The sequence below is a fragment of the Natrix helvetica genome (assembly GCF_964273705.1).
Source record: "Natrix helvetica genome assembly, chromosome: 2".
Taxonomy (NCBI): Eukaryota; Metazoa; Chordata; class Lepidosauria; order Squamata; family Natricidae; genus Natrix; species Natrix helvetica.
In genome coordinates, this window is record NC_138552.1 from 280,934,443 (window position 1) to 280,949,917 (window position 15,475).

The window sequence follows — 15,475 nt, forward strand, 5'->3', positions numbered from 1 at the left end:
ATAAAGTCGCTTTAAAAAAAAAAAGAAAAAATAAGGAAGGGGGAGTTAAAAATAAAGAGAGCTTCAACCGCAATTATAACAACAGTAATAAAAGTCCCGTCTGGTTTCCAGTAAATAAAAGGGGAAGAACAAAAAGCCCAAATGGTTTCAATTAGCTCTATTCAAACCCGCCGCTAAGTCATCGGTTATTTTCTATTTCCTTTAATCTTCCAAATTAAGAGTGTCCTCTGTATAATTTAAGCAAAAAAGAAAAACTTTCTTCAAGTACTCTCACCAAACCACGGCATGCTTTCTCTCTCTCCTGCTCTTGCTTCACGGAGCCGTCAGCCGCTTTGGCAGCCCGGGGGCTGGCTCCTGACCGCAGGCAAAAAGGGGTTTCACCAGGGTTTCCAGAGACTTTGCGAGTGTCTCTGGGTCCCCCGGAATTTCCCCTTACCTCCCACTGTCTCTTCGGGACAGCTTGGGTCCAATGGACCGTCCAAACGATCAGGATTCAACGGGTCATCTGGAGTAACCAGAAAACCCGTGGTAGCGCAGCGACGCGTGGCTCCTGTTCTGAAAATCTTAATTCTAAACTACTAAATAAATCTTGGATTGATGTGGTTTAATTTTTCCCCTTTTAACCCCTCACAGTCTTCTAATTAAACAATTAAACATATTGTCATCATTACAACAGAGTATTCAATTTGAGACATGGCTAAAATTAGGTTGAGAAGATCAAATAAATATATTTAAAATAGTCTTCACTGAGCCAGTGGTTGGGTTCACATGTTGTGCTAAGGCTTAACCATGATTTACTGAATGAATTGCAATTATTTGGCTTTTTGTGCATTTAGAACCATTATATTAATCACAGTCATTAAGTTTATTTGGCACGTTAAGCCAAACCAAAACAACATTATGGCTTAGCTTGATATGTGATTCAATTTCCTCATTTTAGAGATTGCATCAAACCAGGTTTTATGGCACCATAATTTAGAACTCAAAGTGTTTCCAACTGTTTCAGCAAATAATGCTTTTTAACCAATTTGTCTGCTTCTGTTTCATCCATTAGCATCTGTGGTTTCTGGTACAGAGGACTCCAGAAACAGAGGAGTGGACAATTTACCGTAGTTTTGTTAATTCGGATATCAAACCAAACAGCAATATCTTGGACAGAAAATATTGTGGTTTGCAAATGCATTTAAATCTAGGGATTACAAAATGGTATTCCCATGGCACGGGTTGAGAATGCTCTGTGACAGTGGTTCTCAACCTTTTCTTCACTATGGGCCCCCTTTAAATATCTTTTGTGGCCATGGACCATGACCAAAGACCACCAAGACTTAACTCAAGATTTGAATCATGACATTTCTCGACACCTTCTGTCACAACATTGTGGACCCTCAGGGCTTCGTGGACACAGATTGAGAACCACTGCTCTCTGACATTTAGAGACCTCAACCTGCCCTCAAAACCAAGACTAAATTATTGTTTAAATAATAATAATAATAATAATAATAATAATAATAATAATAATAATAATAATAATAATAGAATAACAGAGTTGGAAGGTACCTTGGAGGTCTTCTAGTCCTACCCCCTGCTTAGGCAGGAAACCCTACACCACTTCAGACAAAAGGTTAGCCAACATCTTCTTAAAAACTTCCAGTATTGGAGCATTCACAACTTCTGGAGGCAAGTTGTTCCACTGATTAATTGTTCTAACTGTCAGGAAATTTCTCCTTAGTTCTAGGTTGCTTCTCTCCTTCATTGGTTTCCACCCATTGCTTCTTGTCCTGTCCTCTGGTGCTTTGGAGAATAGCTTGACTCCCTCTTCTTTGTGGCAGCCCCTGAGATATTGGAACACTGCTATCATGTCTCCCCTAGTCCTTCTTTTCACTAAATTAATCATACCCAGTTCCTGCATTCGTTCTTCATATCTTTTAGCCTCCAGTCCCCTAATCATCTTTGTTGCTCTTCTCTGCACTCTTTCTAGAGCCTCAACATCTTTCTGTGGGAGTGGCTTGATGGGTATGGTCTGGCTTGGTGGGCCTGGCTTGGTGGGCCTGGCTTGGTGGGCATGGCAGGGGAAGGATGCTGTAAAATCTCCCTTCCCTCCCCACTCCAGGGGACGATTACTGCAAAATCCCCATTTCCTCCCAATCAGCTGTGACTCGGGAGGCAGAGAATAGATGGGGTTGGGGCCAGTCAGAGGTCATATTTACTGGTTCTCCGAAATACTCAAAATTTCCGCTACCGGTTCTCTAGAACTGGTCAGAACCTGCTGAATACCACCTCTGATACCATTAAATATTTCTTGTGATCAGCTTTTAAAAAGTGGGAAGGCTAATGCTGCACAAAATACTGCAAGCACTAGAACCCTAAATTTAAATACACAGATTTGCAAACAGTGGAGCTTTTATGCATTCCCCCCCCCCCCGCCCAATGGCTAACTCTAGAGATGAATGTGACTGCTGCATTTTGAAGTAAGTGCAGTCTTCATGGGCCTCCCCACATACAGTGTCATTCAGGGGTGGGTTCCTGCCCGCATTACTACTGATTCTGCATGCAAACAAATTTGCGTGACCTTTACACAACATTAGAAAAGGAGAAAAAAATTGCATTTTTTCCAACGAAGATCGTTCTGTGCATGTGCAGAACAGAAAATCAAGATGGTGCCACTGAGATAGAACCGGTTCGGATGCGTTTCCAGCTGAGTTACTACTTACTTGGCCGAACTGGTCTGAACTGGTAGGAACCCACTTCTGGTGTCATTCCAGTAGCCCAATAGTGAAAGTACACAGTGGCATGTATGGCAGCTTTCAAATCCATTGTTAAAATATGCTGGTACAATGACACTGGAAAAATACTGACATGATAGCGGTTTTCCAATATTTAAGGGGCTGCCACAAAGAAGAGGTCGTCAAATTATCCTCCAAAGCACCAAAAGGCAAGACAAGAAACCATGGTTAGAAACTAACCAAGGAGAGAAGCAACCTGGAATTGAGGAGAAACTTCCTAACATTGAGGGCAACTAACCAGTGAAACAGCTTGCCTTCAAAAGTTGTGGGTGCTCTCCATCACTGGGGGGGGGGGGGGGTTAAGAAGAGACTGGACAGCCATTTGTCTGAAATGGTATAGGGTCTCCTGTTTGAGCAGGAGGCTGGACTAGAAGACCTCCAGGGTCCCTCCCATCTTCTCTTCTTTCTAAAAATACATTGAAATAACAACTCTTCCATTTTCTCCTCTTTCTCCAGTGCTCAGCCCTTTCCAAACTCAACACGGAGGTTGCCTGTGTTGCTGTCCACGATGAAAATACTTTTGTAGTTGGGACAGAAAAGGGGAGGCTGTTCATGAACACAAGGAAGGAGGTCCAGGCCGATTTCAAAAAGTTCTGCAGTAAGTATTCGAGTTGCCTTGGCAAAACCAACAATTATGTCAGGGGTGTCCAAACTTGGCAACTTTAAGACTTGTGGACCTCAACTCCCAGAATTCCCCAGCCAGCTCTGCTGGGAGTTGAAGTCCACAAGTCTTAAAGTTGCCAAGTTTGGACACCCCTGAATTATGTAATTGTGTGCCAAATTTAATGCTAGCATCTGCCAGGCTTAACTGTTTAGTTGCTGTCATTGACATGTCTGATAGTTGTCCTCTTAAACCTGGATCTACCTGGCCAGGGATGGTTATATGTCAGGTTTGTGGGAGTTTTATTCTTTATTAACTAGTTTGATCTGTCAGCTGGATCTTGGGGTGGAAAAGTGAATGAGAATAGCAGTATTAAAAACAGGTTGCTCAGCTACCTCTTGGCTTGATTCAGGAATTTGTTTTTTCAGCAATAATATTTTGGCCATGTTCTCAAAAATATTTTCTTCCTTTTCTTTGTTTGGGGAGTGTTCTCTATGTGTGTTTGTCTGGGGTGGGTAGACAGAACTCTTTTAATTGTTGCCATTGTTAACAACTGGGTGTCACAACCCTTCTTATAAACTGCAAATCTTTCTATTTTTAAGGTATAAATAATTGGGTTTAGGTGCTCTGATTTGCTTTTTATTTATATAAAAAAAATTTATATGCAGGATTCCCCCGCTTAATGCACTTCACTTTGTGACTGAATTAACCCATTTTCTGGATTTACATAATATATTGAGCTATCAGTTAAGTAATAATAGAAATAGAAGACAAGGTTAACATTAATCAACCTTGGCATCTTGATTATTTATTTATTATACCCTAATAAGATGTAGGTCTAGAGCTATCTTTTGAATGATAATGTTCTTGGTGTTTTAGACTTTTTGCTTTCTATCCTTATTTTCCTAAATAGGTTATGTAACCATCTTGGAGCATATTTTGATTGCAGCCATATAGAAACCCTGTAAAGGAATTTAATAGAGTAATAGACAAGCAGTGTCTCCTTGGCTTTTACCTATTTTGACTAAGTGTGTTACCTAAACACCGTTTGGGCTTGCCCAACATGCTGTATCATGAAAAGAACTGGAGCTGACTTAATGTAGCATATTATGCAAGGCTTTTAACTGACTTGGTTAAGTATATTGCACAAATCAACTATTCAATCTGACATGCCCAATGGGGTTAGATTACTGCAGCCATTGATCCCATCCAGCAGAATTGTTCTTACTGAATACTGGAGGCACCAGTGAAGGGAAAGTACCGTATTTTCCGGAGTATAAGACACATCGGAGTATAAGACTCAGCTATAGGGAAAAAAAATCTGCCTACCAGGTATTCATTTGGCTAGCATCCTTAGTCTGGTTACCTTCAGCACATAAGTTTGCTGATTTTGAGTCCCCACATGCTTCTAAAGCACAGTTGATCATCGGAGACAGAAGCAATGAGAAAAGCGGGCAAAGCACAGAAGATGCTTCACTCATTAGCACTTCATTAGGGCTGAAAAATAGCTTTGAAAAAACTACATTCGGAATATAAGATGCGCCCAAATTTTCAGCTCTTTTAGAGGGGGGGAGTGCATCATCCTCCGAAAAATACGATAGATGTGCCCGTGTCAATCACATCATGGCTTTTCTCAGTGAATGGACAAGGCATTCAGTGCAAGCTTCCATGACGTCATGTGCACATGTCATTACTTGTGCATGTGAGCCCAACCTTAGACTGCGAGCCGGAGAGGGGAAATTAGAAGTATACCCCTTCTGTCACATATCTGGCAGTCAGAATTAGCACTCTTCAAACCTTTAAAGTCAAAGACCTAAAGTAGAAGCCTGCGTGAGTTTCTTGTCCAATTTAGCAGCAACTTCTGAGATGCAATGCACATGCAGCCACAGGCAATGGAAAGCAATAAAAAAAATCCCACAGACGTTCTACATTGTAAGCAAACGGTTTTAAATGTGATAGAACTGCAGGCAGGCGACACTGACCTTATGCTGGGGCTGGAAGGCAGGACATCTACTTTTTAACCTCTTTGGTGGAAGTGCATGCAAATATCAGTCTTGCTTGGCTGTCAAAATCAACATTGCCTGGATTATCTGAGGTGAAGCTGAGTGTGCTTCGCTTATACATTTTACCCATGGTATTATCCATTTGGGAACATTCATAAAGATGTTGGACTTTTTTTTTTCCTCCTTGTTGGGACACATTGAAATTTTCTTCTGCTGCTCTTCCCTTTTTTATCTGCTTTAGGCTCCCATTATTACAGACTAAAAGACACTCCTCAACTTGGTGTTCTTCAGAAAGATTGGGCTACATTATAATTGCAAGACACCTCCAAGTGTCTTGTTTATTAGGATGAAGTGTGTTGTTTTCCAATGTGTTTGGAGGACAGCTGGTTGGGGAAGCTGATGTAGATTCCGGATGTTAAGTGGTTTCAATTATCCTATCCTGACATTGTTGTCAGTAACAGAGGCAATGTTTAACAGTAATAGTGTCGTGAGGAAACAGTTATAATTTAAATGCTTCCATGGCTATCATCTGTCAGATACTGTTACTGTTGCTTCCAATTTATATCTCTCTACTTAATCACATTTGTTCCTTTAAGTACCGTATTTACCCGAAAATAAGACAGGGTCTTATTTTCTTTTGACCCCCGAAATAAGCACTTGGCCTTATTGTCGGGGACGTCTTATTATTTTTGAGGTGCAGGAGAAGACGAGCGTTGCAATATTTTCGGGGAGGGCTTATTTTAGCAAATGCGCTCAAAAGTCCGATTGGGCTTATTATCTGGGGAGGTCTTATTTTGGGGGAAACAGGGTAGATATAGATATATAGAATAGCCTTTGCATTCCTTGGCCTCATAAAAATTATACTTCGAGGTCATTCAGTGAATGTGTCCATACTGATTGTTTGAAGACTCTTGTTATTATTAATTCATGATGTAATTAATTAGTTCACTTAACTGATAACTTGATTGGGGATGTTACTGTATTGTTCCCGGTAGATTTATGTTCCTTTTTCTGTTTATATCACTGTATGTCAGCTGGAATTGTTTGATGAGACAGCATAGAAATTATGAGTCTTCGAGAAATAAGGGGGGGTAAAGAAATATTGGTGATGATTATGTGTCACCATGTCACTGTTGACTCTGCAGCCATGTAGACAGCACTGTAGACTTAACAATAGAGCCAGGTCTTTGCATAATGTGTCATAAGATAATGATAATTTCACCTTGGTAATTTGTACATTGAGTAAGAACACTGGATTGATTTCTTCTGTGCCATCATTTGTTTACTTGGTTATCCATGATATTCTTAAAAGACTCTCCAATACATAAATGGATGGAGGAATGAACAGATGAATAAGATAAATTATAGTCTGACTTTCTAAATTAAAACCATGAGAGACATAATTCAGAATAAAGCCTGGAGTAGTTGGTATAATAGGTGGTATCTTTCTCCCTGCTAGACTGTAAGACTAATGGTTTTAAAATAAAAGAAAGTAGTCTGAGAAAATCTCCCTATGCTGTCTGGCCATATTTGTGTCTTGTTTGGAAAAAGCCTTGAACTACAACTCCCAATCTGTCTCATTATTGAGCTCCATTAGCTGAGGCCACTGGGTGTTGTAGTTCAGCAATAGCTGAAGAGTCAACGTTCCCCATGCTTGCTTTAAGGAGAGAACACGGGAGAAATACAACATGTAAATCAATTGGTAGGCAGATTCCAAGGAATGAAATGATGGGGGGTGGGGGGTGGACTGCAGATAGTCTCCTCCGGGTGCCGTCCTCTAGAGATTGTCAGAAGGCGGTGCCCAGGAGTAGGTCCTTCTCTGTGGCGGGCCCTACCCTTTGGAACGACCTCCCACCAGACATTAGAACAACAACCGATCTCCGCTCCTTCCGCAGTAAACTGAAGACCCACCTGTTTCGGCTAGCCGGCCTGGCATAATTCGACAACTTTTCCACCCCTAGGTCATTTTTAATTGTCAATTTTAGTTTTTAAACTATTAATGTTATTTATTGTAATTATTTATTTATTTTTTACCTCCTCTGACACTGTGCTAACTGTTGCTTGTGTACGTCGCCCCGAGTCCCTGTGGGGAGAGGGGGCGACTAATAAGTTTAAATAAATAAATAAATAAATAAATAAATAAATAAATAGGTTTGGTGGTGATGTCACAGAGTATCATCCAACCTCATAGAATGTCAAATAGGAGATTCTGCATTTTGCATATATCCATCATAAATAACAGCTCTACCCTAAAACTGAAAAATTGACTAATAATAACAACACAGCAACTCCTGATTTGCCATCTTTTCTCTCTCTCTCTCTCTCTCTTCTGCTACCTCCCTGCCGGCAGGAGTCCAGCAGAGCAAAGAGCATGATCTGGACGGCCAGAAGAAGGCAAAAGATTTTGGTCGGACAATTCCTCGGATCTCCCCAGATCAGGGATCAGATGTTTATCTCCTCAGGAAGATGGTAGAAGAAGTCTTTGACGTGCTTTATAGTAAGGAATAGCCTTGATTTCCCTTGGGAATTGGGTTTGCCAAGTGGCAAACTTGGGGGACCTTATGGCCAGTTCCCTACTTGTTTCCCCCCCCCCCCCCCCAGTTTTATTTATTTTATTTATATAACATCCAATTTTCATTGAACAGTGTGTGTTCTGGGTACAATTGTTCTTAAGTAAATCATATTATACATTTTTGTTGTTATAATTCCTCTCCATCATATTAATGATATAATAATATCATAACATTAATATTTAACATTTAACATCATCTTCTTTAACAATTCTCCTCTTTACCATTTCCTCCAGTTATATCTCCTCCTTTCCAACTTTAGCCATTGATAAAATATGTCTCGTATGAAAAAGTATTCCCTTTCTTCTTTATCCTTAATAGCAAGTGTTAATCTATCCATTTCTGCGCAGTCCAAAATTTTCTTGATCACATTCTCCTCAGAAGTTCCGTACTTGTAATGGCGGGGAGAATGGAAGATCCAAAGGGTTGGATTTAACAGATGGGAGAACTGGCAATCCATTAGGTTACCAGATAGTGACTGCTTCCTCTTAGGATAGTACCGGGAATTTCTTTAAGGCACTGTGATGACATCTTAACCTTTATTCAAAGAACGAATGAACCAGGCCCAAATCAAGAGGTTTTGTGGAAGGATGGGAAACATTTAAACTTCTGGATATAGTTGAACTACAAATCCAAATATCCCGACTGTTGGGTATACTTGGATGGCCAGAAGTTAAACATGCTACTTGAGAGTCCTGGGTGTTACTTTTTGTATTCACCTGAAAGCCACAGGTTAGGAAAGCTGATATAGAAAATAAGACAGCTACAAATGTTCCCACTTTGAGATCTTAATTCCTTTTGCAGCAGCTTCATCATTGATTATTATTAGCACTGCTACTACTCTTATTCCGATTACCATACTGTTTTTATTGCTAGTATTTTTGCAGTTGAGTAGTTTTATGAGGTACGCCATCCATCCATCCAAGCATGAGGCGGCCTTATAAATCAAGCAAGTAAGCAAGCAAGCAAATAGGTTATTTTCTGAACAATCCATTTGATTGTTTTTCATTTCCTTTCTCTGTTGCCCACCCTCACTGATCGTAAACATTTATGGCATGTTGTGCCCTGTTTTTAGAAGTGAGTAGGGGTATACTTCTTTCTTTTGCAAAACTTAGTGACTCCCCCAAAATTTCTGCTGTCTCTCTCTTTGTAGATAGACAATGCCATTTTTATTGCATACACGTCCCCAATTGGAGGACACGTCTGGTTGATGCCAACTTTTGGTTGAGCATAAGCCCTCTCCCTGCAACTGGCACCTCTGCTTAAGTCTTACTACAGAGAATATATGCCTAAATCCAGAGCAGTGTTTCTCAATCTCACCAACTTTAAGCTGCGTGGATTTTAATTCCAAGAATTCTCCAGCTAATAAGATGGCTGGGGAATTCTGGGAGTTGAAGTCCACATAGTTGACAAGGTCAAGAAACACTAATCCAGACGACTGGAGAGCATTATAAAGCAGCTTTTCCCAACTAGGGTGTCATCCAGATATGTGGACTTCAAATCCCAGAATTCTTAGCAATGGCAGTTCCGGCTGGGAGATTTTGGGATTCAAAATTGATGCATCTGGAGACCCCTGAGATTGGGAAAGACTGTTACAAACATTTGATGTACTGCCTTTTGGATAACTCATCCCAAATCCTCCTTTATGGCAACAGCAGTGTGACAAAGAGACAGAACAAAGGGATGTCTTGTGGCCCGCTCTTACTTAGATGTCTTTCTGAGTTTATTGTTCTTCCACATTGTCCAGGTGAGGCCTTGGGGAAGAGCAGTGTGGTTCCACTGCCATACGAGAAGTTCTTGAAAGAGCCTGGCTGGTTAACGGTGGTTGGGTTACCTGATGGACTCACGTTCAGGAAACCCATTGAATATGATGCAAAGTCCCTGATGGCCATATTAGAGCACAGCCACAACATGCGTTTCAGGATAAAAAGGTAAGAATGAGGTGTTCTGGATTTTTGTTAAAAACTCCCCTTGTATTTTTGGTCAGTGCCTTGCAGATGATGTTGGTTGTACCAATCCATGATAGAGGGATAAAAAATATTGACTTGCAATGACTGAAATCAGGAGTTTCCATCACAAGCATAGAGAAACTCAAAAGAAGTAATGTAAGGTTGGAAGATGTGGAGAGACGTGGCCCTTAGAATTGCTAAAAGTTGGACACGATTGAATGGATAACATCATCATCATCCCTTCTCCCCTGTTTTGGTGCAATTGTAAGGATAGGATTAGAATGTCTATGGTGATTCTCAGTCATTCAGGCTATGGTTGCCCCAAAGGTGTTTTTTCAAAAGGCAGCTGGACTTTCTGGATTTTCTTTGAAGGTGTTTCATTTCTCATCCAAGAAGCTTCTTCAGCTCTGACTGAATGGTGGGGAATGGATGGATTTATATGCCTTGCGGACAGTTGGTCATTTGCATTCTTTAAACCTCCAGGTGGCCTTAATGATGCTCTAAAATAATGCAAATGACTGGCTGTCTGCAAGGAGTATAAATCCTTCCATTGCCTACTATCTACTCAGAGCTGAAGAAGCTTAAAGGATGAGAAGCAAAACGTCTTCAAAGAAAAACCAGAAAATCTAATTTCCTCTCAAAAAAGCACCTTTGGGATAGGATTAGAACGTCTGGCTTTTGTTTTTCTATGGTTCAAATCTATGTCAGACAACTTGTTTAAACAGTTACATCTGACTTTCGTTTTCAAGCAGCTGAGATGTGATCTGAGGGTGGGCATTATTTCCATTAGTTCCTTATCATGGTCACACTCTGGTTTCCATGGATTTAACTAGTGCCATGGATCTCCAAGGGAAAGGACCTCTTTGATTTGTTTGTTCTAGTAATAGTCAAAAGCCAACATGGGTTTGTCAAAAACAGATCATGCCAGACTAATCTTATTGCCTTCTTTGACAAAGTGACGAAATTAGTGGACCAGAGGAATGCTGTCGATATAGTTTACTTGGACTTCAGTAAGGCATTCGATAAGGTAGATCATAGCCTACTAATAGATAAAGTAGAAGAATGTGGGTTAGACAGCATCACCACCAGATGGATTCGTAACTGGCTGAACAACCTCACTCAATGTGTAGTCCTCAATGGAATTGCATCTACATGGAGGGAAGTATGCAGAGGAGTACCCCAAGGCTCTGTTTTGGGCCCAGTACTCTTCAACATCTTCATCAATGATTTGGATGAGGGAATAAATGGGGAACTCATCAAATTTGCAGATGACACCAAGCTGGCAGGAATAGCCAACACTCCAGAAGTCAGGCTTAAGATACAGAAGGATCTTGACAAACTTGAACATTGGGCACTATCTAATAAAATGAAATTCAATGGTGAAAAGAGTAAGGTTCTACATTTAGGCAAGAAAAACGAAATGCACAGGTACAGTATAGGTGGTACCTTGCTCAATAGTAGTAACTGTGAGAGGGATCTTGGAGTCCTAGTGGACAACCATTTAAATATGAGCCAGCAGTGTGCAGCAGCTGTCAAAAAAGCCAACACAGTTCTAGACTACATAAACAGAGGGATAGAATCAAGATCATGTGAAGTGTTAATACCACTTTATAATGCCTTGGTAAGGCCACACTTGGAATACTGCATTCAGTTTTGGTCTCCACGATGTAGAAAAGATGTGGAGACTCTAGAAAGAGTGCAGAGAAGAGCAACAAAGATGATTAGGGGACTGGAGACTAAAACATATGAAGAACAGTTGCAGGAACTGGGTATGTCTAGTTTAATAGAAGGAAGGACTAGGGGAGACATGATAGCAGTGTTCCAATATCTCAGGGGTTGCACAAAGAAGAGGGAGTCAAACTATTCTCCAAGGCACCTGAGGGTAGAACAAGAAGCAATGGGTCAAAACTGATCAAGGAGAGAAGCAACTTAGAACTGAGGAGAAATTTCCTGACAGTTAGAACAATTAATCAGTGGAACAGAAGTTGCCTCCAGAAGTTGTGAATGCCCCAACACTGGAAGTCTTTAAGAAGATGTTGGACAGCCATTTGTCTGAAACGGTGCAGGGTTTCCTGCCTAGGCAGGGGGTTGGACTAGAAGACCTCCAAGGTCCCTTCCAACTCTGTTATTGTATTGTATTGTTCTGGATCTTGTTCACTTCAGAGTACTTCGGGAATTTCTGTATTATGGCTCTGCTGGAGGCAGAGGTTGGTTATGCCTTTTAATATCATTAATCACGATATGCAAGTATAGCTAGTGGCTCATTTCACAAATAATGCTAAAACTATGATGTAGTTTTCATATTACTTACTATCATATGCAGTCCAGGAATCTAGTTCACCAAATCCTGGCCTGTCTTAATGTTGTATGAAAGCAGCCAGTGAATATTCATGGAGCACATTCATGTGAACCCAGAAAATTGGACTTATGGAACAATCTATAATTAAATCAAATATCTAAAATATATAAAAGAGAAAATGGATAAAAGAGAAAGAAAGGGGAAAAGAGTTGTATTAGTAGATTAAAGGGAATAGTAGTATGATTGGTATTGCTATGTAACTAATTAAGAAATAAAGAAATTATAGTATATTGTTAATTGTAGACAAAATTGAAAGAAATGCTCTCTATGTTAAAACTTAATTAGAGGATATATATTGTTTATAGTAGACTAGTCCAACAGAGAAATATGAAATCATTTGGTGTCATTTTTGAAGGGGCAATGAAAGATATTGTTTATGTATTAAGAAAAAATAAGTATCAAAATGGAAAATAATGGAAGAAAATAATTTGGCTGAAAGTGAAAACCAAACTATGATGTAAAATGGATGATGTAAATGAGAGGATGCTAAAGGAAAGATCCAGTCAACACTTTGTTTCTATAATATGTGTAAATTTGTATTAAAAAATAAAAAAAAAACTTTGGATATGAAAAAATATAATTAAATCAAATATCTTCTATGGTCCAAGGCCAAGATAAACTACAATATGTTGTGTGTGCACAGCCAGTGAGTCAGTAGAAGGATATTTTATTTCACGGCTGCCAAAGTGCCTCTATCTGCTTCCAGGGGTCGGAATATAATCAGGTATACACTGACAAAAAGTATTGAGCGTTCTTGAGTGATTGAGGCCAGCCATTGGCTGACCCTGACTGGGAAGGGATCTGGAAACATGCTGATGAAGTAGGAATCAGCAGTTCCAGGCTAGAGAGATCCAATATGTCAGCACAGATTAGGTGCTTTTCAAAGCCATCAGCAGAGCAGCCAGGTACCCATTGACTTGGAAAGGTGGGAGAGAAAAAAAAAAGCCTACAATTTAAACCTTGGAGTTTGGGCCTATCCATAGGCTTTGACCTCTGCGTATTGCAGTAGGCAAATCTCCTGTCTTCATGCGTGTCAGCAATAAACTAATCTTGCCGAGTCATAGCCATGAGCCGCTGCTGAAAAAAGCAAGACTGAATAAGGAGTTAAGTATCTGGAGAACTGAGATTTATAGCCACGGCTGATGAAAAGCCTGACAGAAGGGCTATAAATACTTCCTATTTAGGATGGAACGTTGCCTACTGAGCAACTGGATTGAGATTTCTGGTTCAATGCTACTTAAGAAGAAGGAAGTATAATGCCTTTTTTCTATCTTCACTCCCTTTCTTCCTTGTTTTTGCTGTCCATCATTATAACATCCCTTAGTAATTTCATTTGCTGTCAGTCACCTTTTGTTTCCTTTGCACCAGGAAATAAGGTGATAAAATAAATGGGTTGAAAGATGCCAATCCAACTAGTTTCTTTTGTGTATCCAGCAAAGGGCCTTTTCCCAAATCATTCTCTTGGCCTGTCGTTTATAGTTTAATTTTCAATACTTTCTCTATCATCCACATCTGTCATTCCTTTATTTTTAGACATTGAAATTGTAATTTGAGATAAGTATATATGCACCAGAGGTAGGTTCCTACCGGTTCGGCCTGCTTCGGCCCGGTAGTGGTATGGCGGCCTGGGTTGCTGTAACCGGCAGCGACTCAGGCCTGCCATGCCCCCAAACTGGTTCTCCGGTTGGTGCTGTCGGCGCCACCATCTTGTTTTTAAGTTCTGTGCATGCACAGAACAATTTTAATTGAACTGTGTATGCACACGCAGCACGCATCCCACACGCGCAGCACGCATCTCACACGCGCATGAGAGAACCGGCAGTGAAGCCGGTCAGAACCCACCCCTGATATGCACGCTCTTTCTCTCTCTTTCTACACACACACAAACACATATAGTATGTCTGTGTGTGTCTGTGTGTCTGTGTATATAAATATATATCCTATGTACTTAAAGAAGCAGACCTCCAAAGTATCTCTCTCACCCGCAATATGGACTAGCAACACTCTCTCTGTATAGTGTGTTTGTGTGTGTGTGTGTGTGTGTGTGTGTGTGTGTGTGTAGATAGATAGATATAGATATACTGGTAGATATAGATGGATGGATGGATGGATGGATGGATGGGTAGATAGATGATAGATAGATAGATAGATAGATAGATAGATAGATAGATGATAGATAGATAGATAGGTGATAGATAGATAAATAGATAGATGATAGATAGATAGATAGATAGATAGATAGATAGATAGATAGAGTGTGTGATTATGTGATTATGTGTGCTCAATATAGTAACTGCATTGGCGACTGGAAGGGCATCCAGCCACTCAGCTCCATTCGGTTGTCCACCCTGCAAGGGATTATATGGGGTCATTTAAAGATGATGAGAGAGAGAGGCGGGGGGGGGGAGATATGATATAGAGATGATATAGATATTTATCATAAAGAGAGAGTTTTGCTGGTCCAGATTGTGGGTGAGAGAGATAGTTGAAGGTCTGCTTCTTTAAGAACATCAGAAGAACTCAGCTAGATTAAGCCAAAACTCTACCCAGACCAGGATTTTGCTATCTTAGAGTGGCCAACAAAATACCTCTTGGAAGTTCATAAACAGGACAGGAAGTCAGTTTTATTATACAGCTTTAGCAATTGGCTGATGTTCAATAACCTGTCTCTGGATTTACAGCATATTTTGATCCTCATTGTTGTATTAAATAGTTCAGTGTACCAATTTAGGATAAACATGAAATGATGTGCAGTTTCCTCCTCTTCTTAGGCCACCCGAGGACTCTATCAGGGATCCCAACCTTTCTGTTGAGATGAACTCTTCTGCCCTCATCTCCAAGGGGAACCGAGAGCCGGGCCTTAATAATGTGCGCCTTAAGCAGGCCAATCAAGACACTCTTCCTGGGATCACCACCAGCGGTTTCCTGTATGGCGTGTCGCTGCCCACACAGATTGCCATGGAGATAAAGCAGGAAGGTTCAGCCAGTCGGCATGGGATGAATGCAGTCGGCGACATGCTGAGGCCCCGTCCATCAGGAGAAGCGAAGGTGCCTTCGCCACAGGAGTTCGGTGACTGCTGTGGTAATGGCCTTCATGTTTGCTGCCCCAGCAATGGCTGCCCCAGAGCTGGTGCAAAGGTGTTGGTGTAGCCTTGGAATGAAATAGGGTGGGAATAGGGATTGGGTAAGGATGGCATTGATTGGATTACT

The 15,475-nt window shown here is 40.7% G+C and overlaps 1 protein-coding gene across 4 annotated transcripts in view; it reads left to right on the top strand.

Annotated features, from left to right (window-relative positions):
• GTF2IRD1 (GTF2I repeat domain containing 1) overlaps nt 1–15,475 on the top strand; it is a gene marked incomplete at its 5' end in the record, with an annotated part of 194,773 nt that overhangs the window by 101,544 nt on the left and 77,754 nt on the right. For all 4 annotated transcript variants that reach the window (XM_081941414.1, XM_081941415.1, XM_081941417.1 and 1 more), the window contains 4 exons: nt 3,240–3,381; nt 7,738–7,884; nt 9,705–9,888; nt 15,037–15,347. In XM_081941414.1, coding sequence (XP_081797540.1) covers nt 3,240–3,381; nt 7,738–7,884; nt 9,705–9,888; nt 15,037–15,347 — 784 coding nt within the window. The remainder of the gene's footprint in view (nt 1–3,239; nt 3,382–7,737; nt 7,885–9,704; nt 9,889–15,036; nt 15,348–15,475) is intronic.